The sequence below is a fragment of the Dipodomys ordii genome, unplaced genomic scaffold (genome assembly GCF_000151885.1).
Source record: "Dipodomys ordii isolate 6190 unplaced genomic scaffold, Dord_2.0 Scaffold13, whole genome shotgun sequence".
In the NCBI taxonomy this organism is placed as follows: Eukaryota; Metazoa; Chordata; class Mammalia; order Rodentia; family Heteromyidae; genus Dipodomys; species Dipodomys ordii.
The window spans coordinates 23,379,457-23,405,794 of NW_012267229.1; the positions used below are offsets into that span (position 1 = coordinate 23,379,457).

The window sequence follows — 26,338 nt, forward strand, 5'->3', positions numbered from 1 at the left end:
TCTCACAAACTTTTCTTCTCCAGACTGGCTTTGAACCATGATCCTCAGGTCTCAGCTTCCTGAGTAGCTAGGATTACAGGCATGAGCCACTGGGACCTGGCTGGACATACATTTTTAGGGGGTAGGGTTACCTGAATTGAACATTTTAGAAGAGGAACAAGATACACAAGATGTAAACACGGGTGTTGGTCAGGGTGGGAAGCTCAGTGTGGCCATTTCAGGGCACTGGGCTGGTAAAGACAAATCCCTCTGTGGTCCCGTGATGAACCTTAATTCTCAGGAGGAGAAGCAAGGGTTGCTGGGAAGTGACAGCAAGTGAATGTTTAGCTACCCCTGGCAGAGATGGATCCTTCTGTCATCTCTTTCTGTTAGGACCCTGAGCTGGATATGGAGCCATGAATCTTAAACCAGAATTAGCCTGAGGAGAGAGAGAGAGAGAAAAAAGGAAAAGTCAATCCCCCATCCAGGCCCCATCATCCTAGCTCTGGTGACTACCAAAGCATGGCTCCCTGTGTCCTTCAAAAGGGCACACTGAAGCTCAGAGCCATTCTAAGTTGCAGCACATTAAGAGAATCAAGAAGGGCCAGGTGCCAGAGCTCTTGCTTGTAATCCTAGCTACTCAGGAGGCTGAGAAGTGAGGCTCACAGTTCAAAGCTAGCCCAGGCAGGAAGTTCATGAGGTTCTCATTGCTGATTAAACAATGAAACCTCAGAAATAGAGCTGTGGTTCAGTGTGGTAGAGTGCCAGCCTTGAGCGAAAAAGTTAAGGCCCAGTGCTCAGGCCCTGAGTTTAAGCCCCAGTACTGGCACAGTCCCCCCCCCTTGTATATATTTATACACACACTCATTTCCTCCATATGCACCCCCACCCCCCAGGACCTCTTATACTCCCCATCTGCTTCTTCAGCTCAGGCCTATGGAGGCCTTGGCTCTGGGGAGGTAACCTGCTGAGCTTGTTGAACTGGAAGTAATGTCCGAGAGGGAAGGCCTGGAGGCCCCAGGAGCTGTACCTCTGGTGGGATCCCTGCAGTCTCGGCCACAGGCGGTGGGGCAGCAGCGTTTGCTGCGGGAGCAGTCGGAGTCCTGGTTACACATGTGCTTCGTGGGGCTGAGGCAGTGCAGTGGGTCCCGGGGGCAGTTGCCCAGCTTTACTGCAACAAGAAGCCTGGGTGAGCCCTGCTTGTCTGCACTGGCCCTGGAGCTTGAATGGTCAGCCAGGTAGGGGAGGCGCTTACCTGAGACCCTGCGAACACACTGGCGGAAGCAAGCTCGGTAGCAGCACTTGTAGGTTGAGGGACACTGGCGGTCACTCATGCACTGGTCAGGCACTGACAGGGCGCAGGGCCCATCGTCTGGTGGGCAGCCCCCTGATTTCTCTGTGAAAAGAACCCCCATATCTTGTAGCTGGAGATAGTTCAGTCTCCATCCCTTAGTCACTGCGTGTCCTCTGGAAAGTTTTCCTCTGAGATTCATATGGCATCAATGGGCAGGTAAAACAAAATCGTAGGGGCCAACATCTCCATAGTGGGAAATATGGTCATGCCTGGTCTGGCCCTTGTCAAGCTCCCTGGTCTTACTCTGTACCATTCTTGCTGGAGGGAGCCCCCGATCTGCTCCCCACTAGCCTACAGGCCACACCCACAATGCATAAGTGACTGTCAGTGTCCCTCAATCTACTCAGCAGGGCCTCTGTTTTGGACACACCCCTTTCCCTCATGCTGGTCCCTGTATCTCATTTACCCAGTCCCTACATTCATCTTCACTGCCACATCACCTCTGCAGAAGACCCTCTGCCCCTGATCCCACACTGACTACTGACTACACGGTTCCAAATGATCCTCCCCTCAGAGTATATGACTACAGTTGTCTGCACGCCTCATTGGTCAGAGTTGAGCCTGGTCACCCTCTCCCTCACCTCAGCTCACCATGGGTTCCAGCCTAGTACTGGGTGCACAGTGCTTGTGGCTCAGTGACTGCTGGAAAGAAAAGATTTTGAAGGGAGACTCCGTGTTGCACGTGGGACACCTGGCTGCCGGCCTGGCGCAGCGTCACATGCCACAGCTGGCCACATCTGCCTTGGCACACTGTCACACTGTCACTGTTGCATAGCTTTAGATGTAAGTGTTCACTCTATTACTATATTCTACAGCTGCGCAATGGTCTGTCCTATACCTAGACACTCTTCTTGTTGGGATTTGGGGCTGTTCCCAGACGTCCCATACCCAGTATCTCCCTCCACTTGGAGAAAGACGTCAAGGATTAGAGGGGGAGTGGCCAGCCCCACCCCACACAGTCCTGAGGCTAGGACTTCCAAGGCCTGTTCCCTCCATGACCTCCATGACCTCCATGACCTGGTTGCTTTGGGGCTTTAGGGATGAGACTGGGCTGCAGGCTCTACTTCAGTCTAGCACCAAAGAAGACGTTTGGGAGCCTTCCATAGCAGCTGGATCCAGGGTTGTGACTGCCGGCTGCACACTGCACCCGTAGTGGGTGATCTGATCCCCACAAAGAGAGTGCTCAGTGTCAGCTTCAGTTCGTTTCAGTTGAATTGCTGCCCCCTGCTGGATAAAAAGGTTTACCTGGGAGAGAGCCCCGGCTCTAATGAGCCTCTCTTAAGGGGAACTTGGAGGGCCTTGGGAGACTGTCTTAAGTATAGGGTTTAGTCCTGAACTCAAGCTCAGGCCTCAAAGAATGGGCCAAACAGAGCAACCTGAGCTCACAGCCAGACGAGTGGGAGCTGTGTGTTGAGGAGCAGGTGGCACAGGGTGGGTAGGGAATAGAAGCCCGGAACTTCTAGGGGGAGTGGCCAGGGGCTGGGCCCTGAGGAATAGGCTGACAGGGAGAGGGGCTGAGAGTTGGCGCTTCAAGTTGGAAGAACTACCAAGCTACAGGGTGGAGCCAGACATAATGGCCTACAGCACGCAGAGGAGTGTGAAGGGGTTTGGGTGGTCACACCAGCTCTGTTTCTCCGCCCTCCTAACCATCCCTCCATAACCAGGATCCATGTTCCCTGAGAGGCACTCGGCACAGCATAGGCACATACATAGCTAGAAGCCATGGATGTGTAGACTCAAGGAGTGAGTAACCACACCAGACCTGGTTTAAAGAGACAGTCATCTTGCAGAGGTAGATACACCAACAATCAAACACACGAGCACATTTAGATCTACACGCATAATTCATGGTCAGCTTGACCTATGACATTACTGACAGCCAACCTTTTATTTCTACAAGAAGAGCAACTTACACATAAGATAGTTTTATATATGTATGTGTGAATGTATATATATATACATACCTATACATAAATACATATGCACACATATATACACACTTATATATACATACACACATGTATATCCATATATATATATACATATTCACACATATACAAGCAATAACATCCACCCATTTAAAATGGGACATACAGTCCCTCCCCCATGGTATAACCCCTGCTTTCATTGTATTTGAAGTTGGTATAATTTGTAGAGGGAGAGGGAAAAACCAAATAATTTAAATAGGGATACAGGTGGACCCATTGCAACAATGAGATGTACAAGTTGTCATGTCGAAAAACGAACTTTACAACTTTGGCCGGGGTGGGGGAGGTGGGAGGGTAGGGGGGATGGGAAGGGATGGGAAGGGGAAACAAAGGAGGAGGCAACAATGCTTGATATTATCTTGCGCACACATGTAATTGTAACCCCTCTGTATGGTATTTTCACAATAAAAAAGGAGATTATGTAAAAAAATAAAATAAAATGGGACATACACAGTCAAATATACACATGTCATTATTTATGTACACATGCCTACACACATACTTTCACATTTAGACATGCATGTATCACATGCAGATGTGTGTAGACAGAACCATCAACAGTTGATATACACAGAGCTACACATACACAGGTTTATTCCCAATATGATATCACCACTGAAACCATTTCACTAGGCACATATTGTTTACTAAGCTCTTTGTACCAAAGGCACCCAACATTCGAATGCAAGGAGGGGCAGAGTCTTACAAACAGTGGTGACTGACCTTCCACAGACAACACCCTAACGCTTCCCCTCCCTCGACCTCAGCATCTTGTGCTGCTGTTAGCTGAGGACCAGGCAGCTGTCTCATGGTAAAGAAATCAGGGCACAGTGGGTTCTGGTGAATCAAAGGAGCTACAGAAGGAGGGCATGCAGAAAGGTACTGCGCAGGCCCAAGCGCTTGCAGGCTGCAGAACCCACCCTGAGCAGCCAAGCATGGCTGTATGGAGACGTGGCTTCTGGGCCTCCTGGTTGCTTTGCTTCTCGGTATCACCCACTTGCGCTGTACTCACTCCTCAGGATGCTTTTTATTACTCCAAAAGGGAAGCATGGGCCCCATTTCACAGGGAGGAAGTTGGTGAGCTGAGTCTTTCTGATTGCAAAGCTATAAACTCAGATGCCACCTTCGATACTCACTCAGAGCCAGTCTTTGGCCTTGGGCAAATGGTTTCCTCCTCTGAAAAAAATGGGAATAAAACAGTGCTGGCTCACCACATTGCAGAGAGCCTGTGTGTGGTGCCGGGGCATGAGTCACAGCCTCAAGGCTTGGCCTTGGAACCCGCCGGCGTGGTTCTTCTCTCAGCCTGGCTGCTCTGAGCCTCCCTTCTCCCCATCCCAGCTCATGCACCGGGCAGAGACCTGTGCTTCCATAAGCTTCAAGGGGCAGAAAGGATGCAGAACCTGCTCCCTAGGGCCTTGCGGAGAAAGAGGACCCATTCTCATAACTACCCACTCCTCCAGGGCTGCACAGGTGGATGTAGGTCAGAGCATTCCAGCCCCAGCGGAGGATGGAAGGGGTGGCCTCGCTCAGACTGGAAGCCACCTGTCTAGCCACTCAAGCATTCACACCTCCCTTGTTGCCAACAGGCCAGCCTGAGTCTTGTCAGGGGACGGGGTGGGGACAGCATGTGAGGGAGGGAGAAGAGAGCCAAGTGGCAGATTCCTTCCAACAGATGCTACATTCCAAGAGCCACGTTTCCTTCAACTCCAAGTCCCTTCTACAGATGTGGCTTCTGCCAGAGAGGACCAGAGAAGGCTCACATCCTATGGTGAGAATTATAGGACCATGGAGAAGAGGGGGACACAGATGGACACAGGGTGGACACTCAGGGGCACAGAAACATACATGCACAGACACACATGGATACGAGTGTATGTGTGTGGAGGTTCACACCTGACAATCAGGCCTCCAAACATCCATGCACACAGAGGCAGGGGTATGCCCCTAAACACAGGCACAGACAAGCATGGAATACTAGCAGGAAGATATTTACCAAGAGACACAGCATAAGACCAGCCGGAAAAATCCACAAAGAAAAAAATGCATTCTCAGCTGGGTGCCAGTGGCTCACACCTGAAATCCTAGCTACCCAGGAGGCTGAGATCTGAGGATCGTGGTTCAAAGCCAGCCTGGGCAAGACAGTCTGTGAGACTCTTATCTCCAATTAACCACCAGGAAACCAGAAGTGGTGCTGTGGCTCAAGTGGTAGAGCACTCACCTTGAGCTGAAGAGCTGAGGGACAGCACCCAGGCTCAGAGTTCAGGCCCCACGACCAACCGAAAAAAAAAAAAAGCATTCTCTTGAAAGCACAGGTGCGTAAGCGTGTGCGCGCGCGTGAGCACACACACACACATACACACAGAGCAAACCACCTGGTCTCTGGAGCTATCACACTTACCTCCCTTCTTCCAGCCTGACACCCTGGGCAGCTGGCTCCCTAAAGCCAGGAGAACCATCAGAAAGAAGTAGCTCTGGATCCTCATGTTTCTACCACGACACCTAATCAGATTAGGGCCCAGAGGCCCTCAAATGAACACCTGCAGCCCCAGAGAGGCTACAGCGGTTAGTCAGGGGAGGAGGAGCAGGGGTGGGGTTAGGGACGTGAGTCTCCTTCGTCGTGACCCCACCCTCTGCCTAAGAGCCTCCGTTGGGGTATTTGTGCAATAACTGAAGGCAGGTCTTTCGTGTTGGGGCCTTGGATCCAGTTCTGCCTGTATTAGTGACTTGGGCTCTGATATTGGGCAAGTCTTTTGCTCTTTGGACCTCAGTGTTTCTCATCTGTCTTTTCGGTCTTCCTTTTTACTGTAAAAAAAAAATTTAGCTTGGGCTGTCCATTTGTGCGTGCAATATATCTTGGTCAGAGGCACTCCCTGGATGATTCTCCCACCTCCTACCATTTAGTTTCCTAGTCCCATGTTCACGTATATACATTGAGCATTATGACTACATTTATCCATCCTTTCTCTTTCCATTCTCTGTGTGTTGGGAATGTGGAGGTGCTGGGCATCAAACCTAGGGCCTCACACATGCTAGGCAAGTGTTCTACCACTGAACTAGATCCTTGGCCTGAGAGAACTTTTAAAAATAGAGACAGAATTCCAGACAGGCTGGAATGAGGTAGCTCATACCTGTAATCCTAGCTATTCAGGAGACTGAGGTTTAAGGACTGTAGTTCAAAGCCAGCCTGGGCAGCAAAGTCCATGAGACATTTATCTCCAACTAACCACGGGGAAAAAAACAACAACTGAAAGTGAAGCTGTGGCTAACGTGGTAGAGAGCTAGCCGTGGGCACAAAAGCTCAAGGACAGCACCCATGCCCCTGAATTCAAGCCTTAAGACCTGCACGTGTATGCATGCATTTGTATACACACACACACACACACACATACACACAAACACACACACAGGAGTCAGGAGGTGGCTGCATTGACTGTAGGTATCTGGAAGTTCTGGGACATGCCAGAGGCTAGAATTGTGCCCAGAGGCACAATTATATAAGAGGTTGTTGGAATCTTGTTTTATGGACAAATATATGATTATTTTATTTATCTTCTTTGATCATCTACCTTCTGTTCTTTTTCAGTGTTCCACAGATGATTCCTACAAAGTGATTTTTTATTGTCTTTATTGTTTTGTCAACTGCTTCCCAGTTAAGCTCTGACTTTCCTGCCTTCTTCATAACACCGATTCAGAATTCGTAGACCTGTGCCTCCTGAATTGCAATTCCCCAGATCCCCAAATACAGTCCTTTTTAGTTTTGCATTTCCAAGTTTGGGTTAATCGACAGTGTTCAGGGTAATGAGTCAGACCTTTTTATATGGCAAGGAGGACTTGGCAGAGTTCTGGGCATCTGGGAAGGAAGGCAGCAAAGGGTTGGGGTCAACGCTGCCTGCCAGAGAAATGGGCTCAGCTTGACCTGGGAAGTGAGCCCAGCCCTGGCTGCTTCTCTTGGGCCCCTGTGGATGAAAGAGAAACACTCCTATCTTTGGGAAGATCACTTCCAAAGGCAACAGGTGGAGCTGCCCCATGCCAGGGCTGGCTTGGCTATCTGGGATGGGCAGAGCACGGCTTTGGTTTGGCTTATTTGAGGGCTGGAGCAGATGAAAATGCCAATGGCACTCCTTCCCTGATTGCAGAAGGTTCTAAGCAAGAATGTCATGTGAGTCAGGGACACCACCCGAGGTTTCATACCTGCCATGTGGGCTTGCTCCTATGTTTGGTGGGAGAGAGGTTGTAGAGATTTGGCATTTCATAGGGCCAGGGAACACAGTAGTCTATTGGCACTGAGATCAAGTCCTTCCTCTCTATTGGAAAGATCCTGAAATGGCGCCAGATATGACGGAGGATGAACCCAAAGATGCACCTAGTTCTCAGGATTAGGCTGGGCCTTCCCCTATTGCTTCTCTAGTTCCTGGGTGTTGAAAGCAGGAAAATAATCCATCTGACTATGAGGAAAAAAAGCTGACATTCTAGGCCTTGTCTCCTTCGCCTTTTGCAGTTCACAACAGCCAGGCAAGAAATTAGTTCTTCCTTAAGTTTGACCCAAATCCCTCATACTGACTTTTAAGTTCTCAAGCTCTTCTTAACTTTATCTTCTATGGTCTGATGTTACTTTTGGGATTCAGTGTTATTATAAATGACATTTTGTTCATTTTTGAAGTGTTATTATTTTTGAGTTGTAAGAGCTGTTTACATATTAAGGATATTTTTATTTTATCATACATGAGAGATAGTACAAAAAGTGGTTAGTAATTCAGGCATGATTTTGAATCTTAGTACCACCAAGTTCTAAATGTGTGACTTAACTTTTCGAAGCCTCAGTTATTTTATAAAATAGAGACAGAGATACTAGTATTTATTTTACAGGGTAGTTCTGACCACTAACTAAGAGGAGCTTGACAAATGCTTATTTTGATTATCTTTTCTAAATCCTTTCTTTTTTCCCCCTTAGCTTTGTGTTGAATTTGAAAGTGTTAGGATAGTCAAATTAGATTTTTCACTGAGGTCTAATAAATATTTGTTACATTTTCTTCTCTTTTTTTGAGAACATGAATTCTTTCATCCATCTGGAAATTTATCATGGTATATGCTGTAACAGTATGTAAGACAGAACACATCCTTCCTGCCAGGCGCCAGTGGCTCACACCTGTAATTCTAGCTACTCAAGAGGCTGAGATCTGAGGATCACAGTTCAAAGTCAGCTTGGGCAGAAAAGTCCATGAGACTCTTATCTCCAAATAACCAGCAAAACCAGAAGTGGATTTCAAATAGTACAGTGCTAGCTTTGAGCACAAAAGCTCAGAGGCAGCACCTAAGCCCTGAGTTGAAGCCCCAGGACTGGCACAAAAATAAATAAGCCAACACATAAAAAAAAAAAACAAAAAACAAAAAAGAAAATACATTTTCCTTGTATTGTTAACCAATTGTTCCATTAGCATTTAATTAATAATTCAAACTTTTGCCATTGATTGGAACTGAGAACTTTATAAAAAATTCAAGCCTCCTATGTCATAGGGTCTATTTTGGGGTTTTTGTCCTCTGCCGTTGGGCTGCTTATTCTTGTATACGTCTTGTTGTTGTAATGGTGACATTGCTTCATGATGTGTTTTAGTGACTTGTGGTATCCATTCCTAGCTGCTAATGTACAGTTTCAATATTTTCAGGTCCCAATTTCATTCTTCCAAATTAGCCTGGTCATCATTTGCTAAGTTCCAAAAATTTGCTGCAGCAAAAACTATCACAATTTTTTTAAATGCACAAAAAATGGTAACTACTTTTTATGAAATACTACTTACTTATCCTGGATCAATAGTACCCATCTTACAGCCCCATTTTCTCATGGATAGCCTTCTTCTTTTTTTTTCTTTAAACAATGAACATCTTTATTCACTACCAAATTTTTAACATTTAAAGATAAGTAAGTCGAGCAAAGATGATTCTCATTAGATATATGCTGTTTTACAATTTTCAACTTTCTCTCCCATACATATGGTCCATTTGTGTGTGCTGGTTCTGGAACTTGAACTCAGGGCACTGTCCCTGAGCATTATTTTGCTCAAGGCTAGCATCTACCACATGAGCCACAACTCCACATCTGGCTTTTTTTGGTAGCTAATTGAAGCTAAGAGTCTCACTGACTTTCTTGCTCAGGCTGGCTTCAAACCATGATCCACAGATCTCAGCCTCCTGACCCTACTCTTTTTTTAAACTGAAGAATTTTAAGTACATTTATAATCTATTTTACTCTTAAATATTTCAACGTGGATATTTAAGAAATAGGACATTTTTAGGTTTGGTCTGGTGGGACATATCCGTAATCCCAGACCCCATTAGGAGGGCTGAAGCAGGAGGATCACAAGTTCAAGGTCAGCCTGGGTTCTATAGTAAGTTCCAGGCTAGCCTGAGTATCTACATAGTGAGACCATGATTCAAAAAGATGTAAGGACATGTTCTCATAAATCACAGTGCCATTCCTCTACACAACTAAATTAGCATTGATATCTTAGCATTGTATTTGCCCCCCTTCCCCACACACATGGTACTGGAAATGGAATCTAGGGCCTAGTTTTTGCTATGCATCCCAGTAGTTCAGCTATACACTCACTCTTTTTGTTTGCATTTTTGAGGATACAGTCCTTAAACTCCAATCATTCTTCCTCAGCATCCCTAGTAGCTGAGATTACAGACATGGGTCACCACACTCAGAAACACTATTTGATTTTGATTTCTCTTATTATCTGGAAAATGACTATCAAGTTGTTTGAATCGAAATCCACACAAGATGCAAACACTGCACTGGTGGAATGCCCCTGCAGTTTCTTTGAATCTAGAATAATCCCTCCAACTCCTTTCTTTTCTCTTACCTCCTTCTTCCTCCTTGACTTCTCCTTCCATCCTTCTCTCTCTTCTTCTTTTCTTTATACAATTTTACTTGTTGAACAAAACAAAAAAAACACTTTTCTTTGTCATACCTTTCAGCTTCTCAGTCCTTCCAATTTCTGTAGACAAATGTTATCTCTAGAAAGTTAATGAATTGGCTAGGCACCAGTGGCTCATGCCTGTAATCTTAGCTACTCAGGAGGCTGAGATCTGAGGATCAAGGTTCAAAGCCAGCCCAGGCAGAAAAGTCTCCATGAGACTCTTATCTTCAATTAACCACCAGAAAACCAGCACTGTAAATGGTGCTGGCAAAATGGGTTAACTACTTGCAGAAAACTAAAACTAGATCCTTATATATCACCCTGCACCAGAATCAACTCCAAATGGATCAAAGACCTTGGAGTCAAAGCAGACACCCTGAAAACATTACAGGATGGAATAGGAGAAACCCTAGGACTCCTTGGCACAGGCCACAATTTTCTTAATAGAGACCCAGAAACACAACAAATCAAAGAAAGGTTCGACAAATGGGATTGCATGAACTTGCAGAGCTTCTGCATGGCAAAGGACATAGCTAGCAAGATTAATAGAAAACCCACAGATTGGGAGAAGCACTTCACTAGCCTTACAACAGACAAGGGTCTCATATCTAAAAATACCTGGAACTCAAAAAATTAAATCCCCCAACAACAAATCCTCAAAGAAGCAACTGCCCAATAAATAAGTGGGCTAAAGACTTAAAGACAAACTTCTCTGAAGAGGAAAGAAGGATGGCCAATAGACACATGAAGAAATGCTCAACCTCCCTAGCCATAAAAGAAATGCAAATCAAAACAACATTGAGATACCACCTCACACCAGTTAGAATGGCTATAATCAAGAACTCTAATAACAACAGATGCTGGAGGGGATGTGTACAGAAGGGAACCTTACTGCATTGTTGGTGGGAGTGTAAACTTGTTCAACCACTTTGGAAAGCAGTATGGAGGTTCCTCAAAAGACTCCACATAGAGCTCCCCTATGACCCAGCATTTGGGCATTTACCCAAATGTTCACAAACAAGACCACACTAAAGCTACCAGCACGACTATGTTTATTGCAGCATTATTTACCATAGCTAAGATATGGAACCAACCCAGATGCCCCTCAGTAGCTGAATGGATCAAGAAAATGTGGTATATATACACAATGGAATTCTATGCCTCCATCAGAAAGAATGACATTGCCCCATTTGTTAGGAAATGGGAAGACTTGGAAAAAATTATATTAAATGAAGTAAACCAGGCCCAAAGAAACTTAGGTCCCATGGTTTTCCTTATTTGCAATAAATAGTATATGTCTGAGTCAAGCAGAAAAGGTCAGATAAGTTCATGTTAGGGAAATGAACCCTAAGATATGCATTCAAATGTTTTTTTTTTTCTTTCAGGTGATTGTTTCTTACACATTTATAAGATGATTTCTTTGTTGCTTTGTATGACCCTCCCCCACGGTATAAGCCCTGCTTTCACTGTATTTGAGGTAGGTATAATTTGTGGAGGGGAAGGGAAAAAACAATCATTTAAATAGGGATACAGGTGGACCCGTTGCAGCAATGAGAAGTACAAGTTGTCATGTCGAAAACAAACTTCACAACTTTGGTGGTGGGGGGGGGAGGATTGGGTGGCAAGGTGGGGGGGGCTGGGAAGGGATGGGAAGGGTAAACAAAGGAGGAGGCTACAATGCTTGATAAGAAATGTACTCATTATCTTGCTCATGTAAATGTAACCCCTCTGTACAGTATTTTCATAATAAATTAAAAAAAAAAAACCAGCACCGTGGCTCAAAGTGGTAGAGCACTAGCTTTGAGCACAAAAAGCATAGGGACAGCACCCAGCCTCTAAGTTCATGCCCCATGACCAACAAAAAAGAAAGTAAGAAAAGAAAGATAAAAGAAAAGAAAGTTAATGAATTAGAAGAGCAAATGACTTCACAAGAGGCTTCTATGTGCAATGGAGGTTGTCTGTTTCTGTGGCATTATCTTGGGAGGAATGCAAGCCTAACTGACCAAAGTTTAATGTTGTGAAGACAAAGATGTTAGCGGGAATGCGTCAGTTCTCCCATCTGTAAACCTATTTTCCTTCCTAGGAACACTAAATATGGCAGGAGCCAGGTGCTGGTGGTTCACGTCTATAATCCTAGCTACACAAGAGCCTGAGATCTGAGGATCACAGTTCAAAGACAGCTAATGCAGGAAAGTCCATGAGACTCTTTATCTCCAATTAACCACCAGAAAACCATTAGTGATACTAGTGGTAGAATGCTACCCTTGAGTGCAAAAACTCAGGGACAGCACCCAGGCCCTGAGTTCAAGTCCCATGACTGACATAAATAAATAAAGCAGGAGAGGATGAGCTGATACTTATAAATATTTGAAAGCATCTTTTCTGAATCAATTATTTAATTAGTGGTTGCAAAACATCCAAGAGCTTTTGATTTCAATTTTATTTCAGGCATACAATGTGCTGGCTAGAATGAATATTTTTACTTAATAGAGGGCTCCTGTTCAAAGTAACGCATATCTTAACAAAAACCAAAGACAATTTGATAATGGACAATTTCAGTCAAGACCTTTTAAAATCTTATTTAATATACGATCAGAATTGTTTCTAGAAAATTTCCATACATATTTATTGGTAGACAGGCCATCTTTTATCAATTTTCTTTCTTTTTTCTTTTTCCCCATGGAGCTTGAACTCTGGGCTTGGGCGCTGTCCTGTCCAGGCTGGCTTTGAACCGCAATCCTCAGATCTCAGCCTCCTGAGTAGCTAGGATGACAGGCGTGAGCCACCGGCGCCCTTTTATCAATTTCATAATGTTGACTAGGACATGTCTGCTGGGGTTGCTATGACGCATTCCCTAGAGTAGGCGTGGCTCATAAACAACAAACACTGATTTCTCATAGGTGCCAGCAGCTTTGGTCTCTGGTGAGCGCTTCTTCGTGGTGTCTGTGGCTTCATGCTATATTCGTTCGCACCTTATAGAAGGGCAAGACAACTCTTTGGGGCCTCTTTTATGAGGGCTCCACTCCTGAGGGTGGGGTCGCAGCAGCTGGAGGGGGTTGGGGCCGGGCGCGGTGGGAAGCAGACCCTGGGGCCTGGGCTCTGAGTCTCTTCCCTTTCTTTTGGTGATAAGGGCATCAGAGCTAGTTTTTTATTAAGGTACCCATTTCTTCTTCCTTATTACAATCCGGATGATACCCAGGGACAGTGGCTCCAGGGTGGTCTCTGAGGACCCTTGGTGGATGGGGATGATCTAGGGGTGGGGGAGAGGGGAGGGGAGAGGCTCCCATGATGCCCCATGATGGGGTAGCCTCAACACCTTGTCTTCCTTGTTTCCTCCTTTGTACTATGGAGACTCCAGACTGGGTGATGGCTGAGCACATGGCCACTCCTTAGCCACTCCTCCACACAGCTCTGGGACTAGGACTGCTCCCTGGGGCTTTCCCAGGGCTGGGGGTGGGGGTGTGGGTAGGCAGGGGAGGTGAGCAGCGGGCTCCTTACCCTCGATCCAGTGTCCTCACAGGCTGTATACAGGTAAAGCCACAGTGGAAGCGACAACACTTTATGTCTCCAGCACAGTCTGTGTGTGACACCGGGGTGGATTTTCCTTCAAGCGCCATTATGTCGTCACCTGGACAAACTCCTGATTTCTCAATACCTGGAGGAAACAGCTACTGGGTGAGCTGAGGTCTTCCATCTGGCCTAGAGCCCCCCACAGCTCTCAGGGACTCCCCCAGACTGGGGGCAGTGGCCCACCAGGTGTCACTGACACCTTCCCCAGCCACCAGAGTCAGGAAAAGGAGGATCGCTATCAGGCCCAAGAAGCTGCCAGCCCTCATGCTGCCTTGAAATCAGAAAGGGGCTCGTGTGGCTGGCACTGAAGCTGAGCCTGGCTTTCTGTTTCCCTGTTGGGTATGACCATGGGCTGGGTGATGGTTCACCTGCCTTCCCCAGCAGGAATTGCCCATCAGTCTGAGGGAAGGACTTGGGTTCCCTCCCCACCCCCCAGATCTCTTCACTGGAGTAGAAGCAGACATCCACAAGCTGAGGAGAAGGTCACAAGAGAAAGAGGATCTGCAAGGGCTTGAATCACTCGGGATGCATGCACTCCTGGCAGTGGCAGGACCAGACTTCTTCCTTCTTTACTAAGTTCTTCACTAAGCCTTCTCCATTGGCACCTCACCCTAGAGGAAGCCCTGACTCCTCCCTGTGCTGCCACACGTTCTCCTCAGCCTAGGGAAGAATCCGAATGACAGCACTCAAAACCCCCTGAGTCTCCGCTCTATCCACACCCACCCTTAAGTGCCAGGATCAGGGGCTCCTAATCCTACCCGCTGATGCAGCGTGGACACAGCCACACATTGCATCTGTCACCTGAGACCTTCCAAGCCTCAGTTTCCTCATATGTGACATGTGCATAAATAAGTCCTTCCTAGGGATTGCTTTTTTATTTTATATCCTTGAAGAAAAAACAAAAACAAACACCTGCACGATGCCTCCAACTTTCTCCCATCTTGGACCCTTTCTGAGATTCTTGAATCCATTATCAAGATTTCTGGATTTGGGTGTTTCTTTGGGAATATGGGTCATGAGCAAGGTTGGGGGGGGGCTAAGGATGAGCTTCAGCAGGCCTCTCTTGGAACTGGTACTAAAGAGCCAAGAGCCCTTGCCTTTGGCATGTCACTTGGTGAGATACTCCCAGATACTGCGAGGAGATAAATTTAACATGGCAGGAAGAGGAGATGTGAGATGAACTGTGTGAAGAAATCTAGGGCACCACCGATATTCTTCCTCATGCCAGCTGCATCCAAGCCTTACTTACAGTTAAGTCATCACCTGCAGAATTCACTCTGCTGCCTAAGCTGGTCTGAGTTGGCTTTCTGGACATTTCCACCAGGAATATTGAGTAATGGAGGGATTTGCAGTCGAAGTGCTACACATGGTAAAGTAGGGAGAGAACAGATCCTGAGGTCACCAGGAGCCAAGGAGGATGCCTCTATGGCCCTCCTTACAAGGTGGGGGGAACGGGGATGGGGGGAACGGGGGTGGGGGCAGGTCTTTGGTTCTGACTTCACTAGTGTAGCCTTGCTCACAGCCTATTTGGCTATTGGTTCCAGTCTGGGGAGCTATTGAGTGTATGACAATATGTTAGGGTGGGTTAGTTCTTCCCTCACCCAACTTTTCATTATGAATTTTCAAAATAAATAGAAATATTGCAAGAACCAAGCCTCCTTCTTTTCCTCTCTCCTCCTTTCCCCCCTCCTCCCCCTTCTTTCTTTTTTCTTTTGATCTCTCTTTCCTCCCTTTCCTTCCTTCCTTCCTTCCTTCTTCCTTTCCTTTCCTTTTTCTCTTTCTCTCTCTCATATTTTCCCTCCCTCCCTTCTTTCTTTTCTCTCTTTTTTGCTATCTCTTCCTTTCCCTTCCTTCCTTTTTTTTTTCCTGCAGGATGTTAACTTCAAACTCATGATACTCCTGCCTAAGCCTCTGAAGATCGGGAGTACAGGTGTGAGCTACCATACCAGACCTGTATTTTCTATTTCTGATCTCAGCATAGTCTCATCCCAGCTCTCAGCAGCAAGGTCTAGGAGCTGGACTAGGAGCATGACACGGAGGGAAGAGCAGGAACTTCAGCATCTTGTGGTCAAGCCAGCAGTTGTCTTACACCCAACTGGTTTTGGCTAGACCATCTGAAGAGGTGTTTTGGTGTTCAGTCATCCTTCCCTCAAAGATGGGCAAGATTAGGTCAGGGTAGAGATTTAGCTAGGTCACCTAGATAGCATGATAGATTTTTTAAAAAAATCTTACAAACAACATTTTGTTTGTTCGGATGCTATTTTCCTCAAAACTGTTTTTTGTGCTAATATGACAAGAAATCCAGTGGATTTCACTTCCCCATTTTACCTCCCATCAGCCCATTATCCTCTCTTTTGCTTCTAAGATTGACTACTTTAAATGCTTCCTGTAAACACACAATGGAGTAATTGTCTTTCTGTGATGTGACTAAGTTCATTTTCCTTAGCAAAATATGTTCTCAGTGTGGGTTGAGAGCAGGACTCTACCCCTTAAACCACACCCCTAGCCTTTCTTCCTTTGGTTGTTTTCCAGGTAAGGTCTATCGTTTCTACCCAAGATTACCCTCAGATCAAGATCCTCCTACCTACAGATTCCAGCATAGTTGCGACCACAGGCATGTATCACCACATCTGGGTTACTGATTAAGATGGAGTCTCCCTAACATTTTGCCCAGGCTGACTTTGAACCACAGTCTTCCTACTTTTCAATCTTCCTTTTTATTTTTGATTTTGAGTCTTTTCTACTTGTAACCTTTTCACCAAAGAGTTTTGCATAAATGTCAATTTCCTTTTCCTGTTTCTTCCTCTTGTTTTTTGGCAGAGGCACATTTGGGTCTTTCTTTTCCTCATTTGATATGTTTTTTTTCCAGACCTCTTTCTACTGTATCTTCTCTCTCCTAATTCTGTTTGTCTCCTCTTGGATTCATGTGTGTTTTCTGTAGAAAATGGGGGTCTCTTCAGATTTTCTGCTAATAACCATGTAACCACAGGGATGTGATCTGTGTGCAGCAAGAACTTGTTAGTTGGGTGATTGGTGGCCATCTTCACGTTCTCAGCTCGAGTTAGTTGTAGACAGGCTCCTCTGTGGCAGATAAGGGTCTCTATTCATTCCCTTCCTGTCTCCAGGGTCTGCCTGGTGGGTTGGAATAGCAGGCCTGAGCGGTAAGGGGCAGGGCCTTAGTGTTGGGGGAGGGACATGTGAATTGAGGGGTGGGGCCTAGAATTCAAGGTTCAAAACCTGAGTGTTATGGTAGCAGGAAGTGGTGTTTGCTCATGGATCAGGGTGGTCCTCCTCTATACTCCATGTGCCTTAGAGCTTGCTGAATTTCCTTGTCTCTTACTGACAGTTAAATGTGCTTGGTTCTGGACACAATAAATTGACTTTGAGAAAGAAAAGCTAGATTTGTTTTGGAAGGATCTGGAGAGTCAAGATTGAAGATTTTCCTGCCTTGTTAATATAAATTATCCCAGCCACCAGAGTTTATCTTGGAGAGTCATGTCATCTTTCCTGTTAGCTCAGGGACTATCACACATTATTTGTGGGTTTAAAATGACAAGGGACATTCTTAGGAGAGGATCAGAAAGGCACCATGCTTATGGGCATCTGATCAGATAAAATAATGTTTATTGAGGGCCGGGAAGGTGGCTCAGTGGTAGAGCACTTGCCTTGCATGCATGAGGCCCTAGGTTCGATTCCTCAGCACCACATAAGAAAAAATAAAAAAGCCGGAAGTGGTGCTGTGGCTCAAGTGGTAGAGCGCTAGCCTTGAGCTGAAGAGCTGAGGGACAGTGCCCAGGCCCAGAGTTCAAGCTCCATGACCGGACCCTCCCCCCCTAAAATAATAATGTTTACTGAAATGGAAATGACTTTTTTTTTCTTTTTTGCTGTTTTTCTTTTCTTCTTGTTCTGTCTGTTAGTCTATCAGTTTTTGGGAGGAACAGAAATGGAAGGACAAAGGGTGAACAAACATAGCAATGGTCCTTACTGGTCACTATGTTGAAAATGAGTTATACAGCTTGTGGGTGGGGTCCAAGGGAGGAACTGGGAGAGAGCGAGGGGAGGAATAAAGTTGCCCGAATGTAAGTGTACCCTCTGCCTGACTGATGTAACTGTAGCTCCTCTGTTTTTAGCATTTTCAAATAAAAGTAATAAAAAAAAGACAACAGTCACCCCTTCCTCCGGTTAGTCATCCATAACGAAATCCAAGAGAGTGAGGTTATGATCCATAATTATTTCGACTAAGGCATTCAAGGAGATTGTCTGTGTCATCACAGTAAGGCTGAATTATTGCTCATTTTCAGCAAGTGGAGAAGGTGATTCCATTTAAAAAATCATACTGGCTGCCAGTTGCTAGGGGATGGGTCATCATCCTCAGGTGCATTTATAGTTTTATTACTCAGGCAGGCCCAGGAAGGATACTCAAAGCCGAGAAGCAGGCAGGAGCCTTTCATCCGGGAGGATGTATCTTTTACCCCCACAGTAGTAGATTAGCTGAGTGTAACTGTGTTACTATTCACGGCCACTGAGATTTGATAGCAGAAATCATTCTGTAGGATGCCTTTCACTTGGCAGTCCCGTTAGCCACAGATCTATCTCTATAAAAGTCTTAGGGTGGGAATAAGGAGGAGAAAGAATTGTTCCTTTAGTAACATTTTGTCCAAAGTAACTGCTACAACAGAGGCTTGTGAAAGGGCCTGGGGACTTTCCTTTCTTTTCTTCTTTTCTTTTCTTTCTTTCTTTCTTTTTTTTTTTTGTCCATGAGGCTTGGACTCCAGGCTTGGGAGCTGTCCCTGAGTTCTTTTGCTAAAGGTTAGTGCTCTCCCACTTTAAGCCACAGTGCCATTTCTGGTTTTCTGGTCGTTAATTGGAGATAAGCCCGGGCTGGCTTTGAAGTACCATCCTCAGATCTCAGCTTCCTGAGTAGCTAGGATTACAGGCATAAGTCACCAGTGCCTAGCTGGACTTTTCTTTTAAAATTAGTTTCACCGAATGGAGAAAGAAATTACATTCATAACAGGTACTCAGAAAATTCTTTTGCTAAAAAACACACAGATTCCTCCCTTAGGATTACAAATTAACCAAGTGTGGGAGACAAGCTTGGTATCCCTGCCTCCATTTTGCATCTTCCACCTTTGCTCTGAGTCTCTCTTCCCTTCAGTCACCCTGGAAAGACAGCTGTGGATCCGTCTCCATGACAAGGGACCCAAACGTACCCCAGGCAACACTGAGCCTTGCAGGGTATTACCCTCCTCCCCCGCAAATGAGGACAATTACCTCTACCATCGAGGTTGTACCCTGGAGTTGCGCTGATCATGAGGACTTGATCATAGGGACTCGAGCTGACTCATGGGGACTTGGTGGTTCTCCTGAAGAAATGTCAGCAGTGACAGTGCTTCCAACCCCTCCCACAACCAGAACTGAGATCAAGATCAATCAGATCACACTTTACCTAGGAATTGCTTAATTCTGTACACCTCCTGCCCCCAACATGTATTCTTCCTCTGTTTAAACTCATTTAGCTTATGTACCCACATGGATACATAAGTGCTTGTTCTCTCTTTCCAATTGGTTGCATTAGTCTCCTTTCTCTGATCGTCACCAACCCTCTCTTTAATGAGCCTATTGGAAGCAAGTAACCAGGCTTCATATGTTAGAATCTCTGGAGCTGGGCATCCAGCCAGATACACAGCTTATGATTTCACTAGCAACACTGAAAAAAGTAATACGCCCGTTTAATGTATATAACTGCATTCACTGTGTACCTAAAATGTTATTCCTAGTGACTGAATTGTTATAAAAATATTAGATGTCAATTCAGAGCTGGCTACAGGTTACAAAGCTTTTCAAAATGTATGGTATCCATCACAGACCAAGGACAGTTTTTCCATCTCTCTGCTACTATTGTGGCCCTTATGAAAGATGGATGCATAGAGTTATCCACTGAGGACACTCAAGGTGAAAAACACTCTATTCTTAGAAAAATTAGGGGCTCAAGGCCTACTGAAGGCTGAACTACAGAGAAAATTCCTTTTCTTAGTATGCTGCAGCATTAGAGTATACATTTTAGGACCTGATGTTCTCTAGAACTAAGATATGCTCTGCTTCATCTCCAGCCCAGAGTTCCAAATCTACTCCTAGGTCAACAAGTAGAAAGACTGCCAACACCAGTACCAGAGAAACTGTAGCAAAACCAGATTGTTCTTCTATCCCAGGATAATGTATCTGCCCTCTCATGAGATCTAAGCACTGAAAATTTGACTGTCACGTGTACCTCTGGAATCTGAAAAGCTGAGATGCTGAAAAAAGATGAATGTAGGATGGCGAGCGAGTGAGAGAGAGAGAGAGAGAGAGCAGTTTTCTTTAAGAGGTAGAGGCCTAGTGAGAGGTAATTAGATCATGGAAATGACATCTTCAAAAGTGATCAACAAAGAGCTGGAGGTATGGCTCAGATGGTAGCCTGTCTGCCTAGCAAGTATAAGACCCTGAGTACAAGCTCCAGAACCTAAACCATCAATCAATCAATCAGGGAGATCTCATGGGAATGGATTTGTTGGCTCCAGTACAGGTATCTTTTTTTTTTTTTGGTCCGGTCATGGGGCCTGAACTCTGGGCCTGGGCGCTGTCCCTCAGCCCTTCAGCTCAAGGCTAGCACTATACCACTTGAGCCACAGTGCAACTTCCAGCTTTTTTTTTTCCTGCTTATGTGGTGCTGAGGAATTGAACCCAGGGCCTCATGCATGCAAGGCAAGCGCTCTACCACTGAGCCACCTTCCCAGCCCCAGTATAGGTATCTTAAGGGAGACTGGCACCTCTGCTGAATCTTCCTTCTGCATGCATCATGGTTCATTACAGTGGTACTGTTTGCTGTAAGGTTCTACAAGAGCTAAAAGATGCTGGTGACACACTCTTGAACCCCTGTCACTGAGTTAAATAAATCTCTATTATAAAAGTGATGTACAGGGAGGTTACAGTTACATATGTCCGTTAAAGAGTATATTTCTTTTTGGACAGTATCATTCCTTCCCTTGCTCTCTCCCCATTACCTCTTTTCTTTCTATAGCACCCAACCTCAGGTTGTTGTAGCAACAGAAGATGGACTAACACGCAGGACTTTATTTCTTCATTTTATTTTCATATCCATAAGCATTTAACTCCTAAGGCAGGAAGGGAGGGGCCTGGGAGAAGCAGGGGGAAGATTGGAGCATGGTTATCCAAGTCTGAGCCGGAAGTACACCTATCTTCTGACTTGTTTAAGGAGAAGTTTCCACCTAAGGAGAGGAGAATCAGAGCTAGAAACAGATACAAACTATGCTGGGGATATGGCTGTTTGGTTCCAGGACCACCATGATCTGGAGCCTCCTAGGCACTCTCTTCCCAAGAAGACTGAGATATAATGCCAAGAAATCCGGGACTGAGAGCCAGGGATTCTTGGCAAGCCACACAAAGGAATTCAGATCTCATAATTCTTGACCACACAATTTAAATGTGAGGTGGAAAATATTTCATTAGCACACACCATAAAAATATTCTAAAAATAAACAGAGAGAGAGAGAGGGGAGAGGATTGGAAAGCAATCATCATAGCAAAAATCCATTCACAGCAACCAAAAAAAAAGAGCTGAGAGATAAATTTTGCCCCAATATACCTGCTGTACAGAGAAGCATGGTGCCATTCCATGAAATGAAGGGTACATCCGCCCCTCACCCCCCATTTAAAAACCTCTGATCACAGGGAGTTCCAGAGCGACAGACTGTTTTAGGGCATCATTGAAGGATAGTGACTCTGCAGGAGGATTTCAGACGAGACAGAGAGGAACAGATCTGGGGTTTGTCACCTCAGTTCAAAGTCCACCACGGCTTGACACACTGCTTTCGGCAATAGTAGAAGCAACATTTCCTATCTTCCTTGCAGCCCCGATCATGATTACACTTGGGGAGCAGGGTGAAACGGCAGTCAAGATGAAACTCGGGGCAATACCCAGATTTTTCAGTACCTACAAAAAAAAAAGTCGCAAGGTGAGTCAAGGTCACCGTTGAGGTACACAGAGAGAATCAGCACCAACCTGGGTCATTTATCAGCTGCTTCCTGCATTGGGCCATCTCCTTTCCAAGTGCCACCTCCCTGTCCCAGCATCCCTAGGACTGTCAGACCTTACCTCTACGCCACAAGAATCTAGGTTGAGCCAGGTGGAGGCAAAGGAGGACGGTCACCATGAGTAGGAAGAGGCTGCTGTGCTTCATCATGCCAGGGAACCGCAGGGTGTCTGTGTCTGTCACCTCCAGTGGAGGACCACCGACAGGGGGAGCTGTGGTTCCCAGGACAGGAAGGCAGAAGTGCATCAGTGTAACATCAACCGTTTCCTTCATTCCCCAGGAAGAGACACTAAAATAACATCCAGGTCTGACTTCCTAGTCTACCTGCTCTGCTTCCATGGACTCACTTCTTTTCAGGGTATTGCTTTATGTTGTGGTTTTAGCAATCCTAAGTTAAATTAATGGAATACTTCTGATTAACAGAATATAGGTAAACCTTGTGATTTTTTTTTGAGACAATAAAAGAGTTGTCTTTCCCAGAACATGCAATCCAGTTTGTCTGTCCCCTTACATATCTGGACTCAGATATGGTTGCCTATGAGATCTTCCTTCTTTTTATTTTTTATTTTTTTGTTGGTTGTGGGACCTGACTCTGGGCCTGGGCACTGTCCCTCAGCTCTTCAGCTCAAGGCAAGTGCTCTATCACTTGAGCCATAGCACCACTTCTGATTTTCTGTGTGGTTTATTGGAGATAAGAGTCTCACAGACTTTCCTGCCCCAGCTGGCTTTGAACCGCAATCCTCAGATCTCAGCCTCCTGAGTAGCTAGGATGACAGGCATGAGCCACCTTGAGATCTTCCTTTTAACACATTAAGATTTAAATGCCACCCTCATATCACAAAGACAAAGCAAGATGATGGGCTATTAACAATGTGCTTTCAAGATTTATGGGGCAGAAAAAAAAAACAATTTGTACTCAGTGTGGGACTTAAGTTTAATGTGTAACTAATGTTTTCTATTTTAGTTCATTCTTTTCAGAATCTCCAGAAATGTACCAAAGTTACATTTGTTGATAAAATTTAACTTGAGGACATTTTGGAATGTGAATGGCAGGGTAAATAATTGTGGAGGTACTTTTTCTTTCTGTTCTTCTGCTAAAATGTGTGTGGCTCCAACTTGCTTGGTTGCTAGAATACACCTTTGCAAGCAATGTTTTTAAAAAATAGTTTCATTACTGTGTGCACCCAGTAGAACTTGAGCCAAATGTGAGAAGCCAAAGTTTTGCTCTCTGCAATGTCTTCCCTGTCTTTCTAGTTCATCCTTGTGGCTACCTGAAGGCTTTGCGTCCTTTTGCTATTGTTGTTTGTGTACCTGAGCTGCTGTTTTCTAGCTCTAGGTTGGCTGAACTTTAAGAGTTGTAGTTCACATGTAGAAAAACAACCATTTCTACTTGGTTTAAACCTTAGCGAAGTGATTTTGCTTTCATTTTCCAGAAATCTTTCTGCAGCTCCAGGCACTGACTCAGACCTTCTGGATTTTCAATCACATTTTGTATCACTTTTTTTTTCATTTGTGGGGCTTGATTCAGGGCCCAGGCACTGTCCTTGAGCTATTTTTTATTCAAGGCTAGCACTCTACCACTTTGAGCCACAGCTCCACTTTTTTTTTTTTGGTGGTTAATAAGAGTCTCAGGGACTTTCCTGCCCAAGCTGCTTTGAACTATGATCCCTTTGAGTCATGATCCTCAGATCTCATTCTCCTGAGTAGCTAGGATTACAGGTATGAGCCACCAGTGTCTAGCGAGAATCTCAATTTTATGATACTAAAATATTGCAAAGTTAATCACATGAAAGGAAATTATCCTCTAATCTTGTATAAACATAAACTCAAAAATCTTAATAAAATTTACTCAGTGCACTTTGTGTAGACATATGCGTATGTATAAATAAAACGATCCATCACAAAACAGTAGACTAATTCCCTCTCCAGCAACAAAGTCTAAATTTTCAAATAGGGTTAATGGGTTCAAGCTACAGTTCCAGCACAAAAAAGGGCAGGGTGGTGGTGGTAGTGGGAGAATCTGAGTGTGGTCAGAGATAGGTATTTTAAAGTATGTAGTGAGGGGGCTGGGAAGGTGGCTGGGTGGTAAGTGCTTGCCTTGATGTGTGAGGCCCTGGGTTCGATTCCTCAGCACTACATAAACAGAAAGTCAGAAGTGGCGCTGTGGCTCAAGTGGTACAGCACTGGCCTTGAGCTGAAGAGCTGAGGGACAGTGCCCAGGCCCAGAGTTCAGGCCCCACAACTGACAACCCCCTCAAAAAATGTAGTGAGTAGAAAAAGAATAATAAAGAGAGAGAAAAGCTTATGAAATTCAAAAGACAGCAAGTAAAGGACAGCATGTATGTGTTGGGGGCACTCAAGAGAAATTCGAGAAAAGGGGGAGACAGCTGTTTTTAAAAAGAAATAAGGCCAGAAAACTTTCCAAACTTGGAAAAAGATACAAGTGTAAGATACAAGAAGATCAAAGATCTTTAATCAGATTCAATCCAAAATAAGATTACATTGTGACATAGCATGAACAAAACTTCAAGGGTGAAAGCCAAGAAAAGATCCTGGGCAGCAAAAGAAACCAAACAAATAGCATGTAAGAAAATTCCAGTGTGACACATAGCAGACTTCCCAGCAGAGATCCTAGAGGCCAGGGAGGTTTGATGACATATTCAAGGCACTCTTGGAAAGAAATCTACAAACCAAAGTTACTTACCCTACAAAACTGTCCTTGAAAACTAAAGGATACACGTCAAGGGTTTCATGAAGAAACATAATCCTACAAACTTCATCAGCACCAGACCTGTTTTACCAGAAATGCTAAATGGAGTTCTTCAGCCTGAAAGAAAAGAACTTGAGAAAATCAGAGAGGATAAAAAACTTCCTGGTAAAAATATACACAGGATCGAATTTAAGAGGCACCAATAAAAAATGCCATTGTAAAATGTAAATCATATGTCTTTCATATTAAGGTTAAAGACAAGACTGCTAAAATGAATAACTATAAACAAGTTTCTACCAGATATGCAATAAAGATGTTGATTGTGACATCAAAATTCAAAATCCAAGGGTGCAATGAAATAAAATTACAAGGTTTTGCTTTGCAATCGAACTTGGGGTATAAGTGTCATGACAACCACAAACCAAAAATTATGATAGAGATATAGAAAAGGATCCAAAACATGCTCTAAGAAGAAATTGAAATACGGATACTGGGTCTAAGTGGCGCCATCTTGGCATCTTGGTGGATGAGACTTTCTTAAGACTCTTAAAGGTGAAATCCATTTCTTCTTCTCCAGCCCCAGGTGATGGGCACTGGAATTCCTAGAAGCAGGGTCAGGGACTTGGGCAATAGATTCCTGGACCTGCCAGACCTGTACTGTGTTCTCGCAAGACTCTTTGAGCTCCCTGTAATCCTGTCCCTTGAGCAGACCCTATGTAGCCCCCACCACCCCAGTCTTCTCAGGTCACCATGGCATCCCTCCGCAACTGTCTATGAGAGTTGATCTCGTTTGCTGAGATTGTTTTTCTGCTCCTTCTTTACTACCCTCATGGCTCAGTTTCCTAACAGTATTAAGTCCATTGGAAGCTCCAAGTTTTTGAGGGATTTGAGTCCTTCCAAAGTCTCCTGCTTTCTTATAGAGACACCAGATTCAGTTTCTCAAAAGGTGTTTCTTTGTGTCTTGAGATTGAATTCCCCTTAAAAAATCACTTACTTACAAAGAAATACTTTTTTTTCTTGTGTGCTAATACTGGGGCTTAAACTCAGGGTTTGAATGTTGTCCCTGAGCTTTACTTATTTAATTATTTTGCTCAAGGTGAGTGCTCTACCCCTTGAGCCACAGTTCTGCTTCTGGCTTTTTGCTAGTTAATTAAAGATGAGTCTCAAAGGCTTTCTTGCTTAGGCTGATTTTAAACCAAGATCCTCAGATCTCAGCCTCCTGAACAGCTAGTTCTATGGGCATGACTCACCAATATCCAGCCAAGGAAATAGTTTTGAGAGGAAGAAAGGAGCTACAAAACAGCTGGAAAGTCATTGATTAAATTCCTTTATCTATTAATACTTTGAATCTCAATGGTTCAGTCTCTCCAATTAAAATACTTCGTATGGTTATAGTAAATGGACAGAGTAAAATCAACGCTCAGTTGCATAGTGTTTACTAAACACTCCTGTCCTGTAGAGAAGAGAGACAAAGAAAAAGAACAGACAAGAAAGAATCCATGCAGATAGGAAAGTAAAAGAGAACAGAAGTCAATATAAGAGAAATTTAAGCCACAAAATATTTTCAAAAGATACAAAGAAGCTTATAAAACAATGATAAGCAGACGAATTCAGAATGGAAAGGTGCCTCTTGGAGGAAGAGGTCCCATCTTCTCACAATCTTCTTTGTGTGAAGATGTGTGTGAAGATGACTCAGTCACATACAAGTAGAAAAATCTCAAAAC

The 26,338-nt window shown here is 44.7% G+C and overlaps 3 protein-coding genes across 3 annotated transcripts; all 3 read right to left on the minus strand.

Moving 5' to 3' along the window:
- Positions 1 to 381: 381 nt before the first annotated feature.
- Wfdc5 (WAP four-disulfide core domain 5) lies at positions 382 to 5,804 on the minus strand. The gene is made up of 4 exons (XM_013010841.1): positions 5,720 to 5,804; positions 1,235 to 1,375; positions 1,010 to 1,150; positions 382 to 418 (listed from the first exon to the last, which is right to left on the minus strand). The coding sequence occupies exons 1-4, from the start codon at positions 5,802 to 5,804 to the stop codon at positions 414 to 416; spliced, it is 372 nt and encodes a 123-aa protein (XP_012866295.1). The 3' UTR covers positions 382 to 413.
- A 7,931-nt stretch (positions 5,805 to 13,735) lies between these two features.
- Positions 13,736 to 14,077, minus strand: Wfdc12 (WAP four-disulfide core domain 12). The gene is made up of 2 exons (XM_013010717.1): positions 14,001 to 14,077; positions 13,736 to 13,898 (listed from the first exon to the last, which is right to left on the minus strand). The coding sequence occupies exons 1-2, from the start codon at positions 14,075 to 14,077 to the stop codon at positions 13,736 to 13,738; spliced, it is 240 nt and encodes a 79-aa protein (XP_012866171.1).
- Positions 14,078 to 21,646: 7,569 nt separating this feature from the next.
- Positions 21,647 to 22,051, minus strand: LOC105981526 (WAP four-disulfide core domain protein 15A-like). Its single transcript, XM_013010718.1, has 2 exons — positions 21,967 to 22,051; positions 21,647 to 21,804 (listed from the first exon to the last, which is right to left on the minus strand). The coding sequence occupies exons 1-2, from the start codon at positions 22,049 to 22,051 to the stop codon at positions 21,647 to 21,649; spliced, it is 243 nt and encodes an 80-aa protein (XP_012866172.1).
- Positions 22,052 to 26,338: the final 4,287 nt, after the last annotated feature.

Coding starts and splice junctions, on each gene's coding strand:
- Wfdc5 (XM_013010841.1), bottom strand. CDS start 5,804: ATGAGGATCCAGAGCTACTTCTTTCTGATGGTTCTCCTGGCTTTAGGG. Junction 1,376..5,719: donor GTCAGGCTGGAAGAAGGGAG/GTAAGTGTGATA, acceptor TTCTTTTCACAG/AGAAATCAGGGGGCTGCCCA. Junction 1,151..1,234: donor GTGTGTTCGCAGGGTCTCAG/GTAAGCGCCTCC, acceptor TTCTTGTTGCAG/TAAAGCTGGGCAACTGCCCC.
- LOC105981526 (XM_013010718.1), bottom strand. CDS start 22,051: ATGAAGCACAGCAGCCTCTTCCTACTCATGGTGACCGTCCTCCTTTGC. Junction 21,805..21,966: donor TAGATTCTTGTGGCGTAGAG/GTAAGGTCTGAC, acceptor TTTTTTTTGTAG/GTACTGAAAAATCTGGGTAT.
- Wfdc12 (XM_013010717.1), bottom strand. CDS start 14,077: ATGAGGGCTGGCAGCTTCTTGGGCCTGATAGCGATCCTCCTTTTCCTG. Junction 13,899..14,000: donor GCTGGGGAAGGTGTCAGTGA/CACCTGGTGGGC, acceptor GCTGTTTCCTCC/AGGTATTGAGAAATCAGGAG.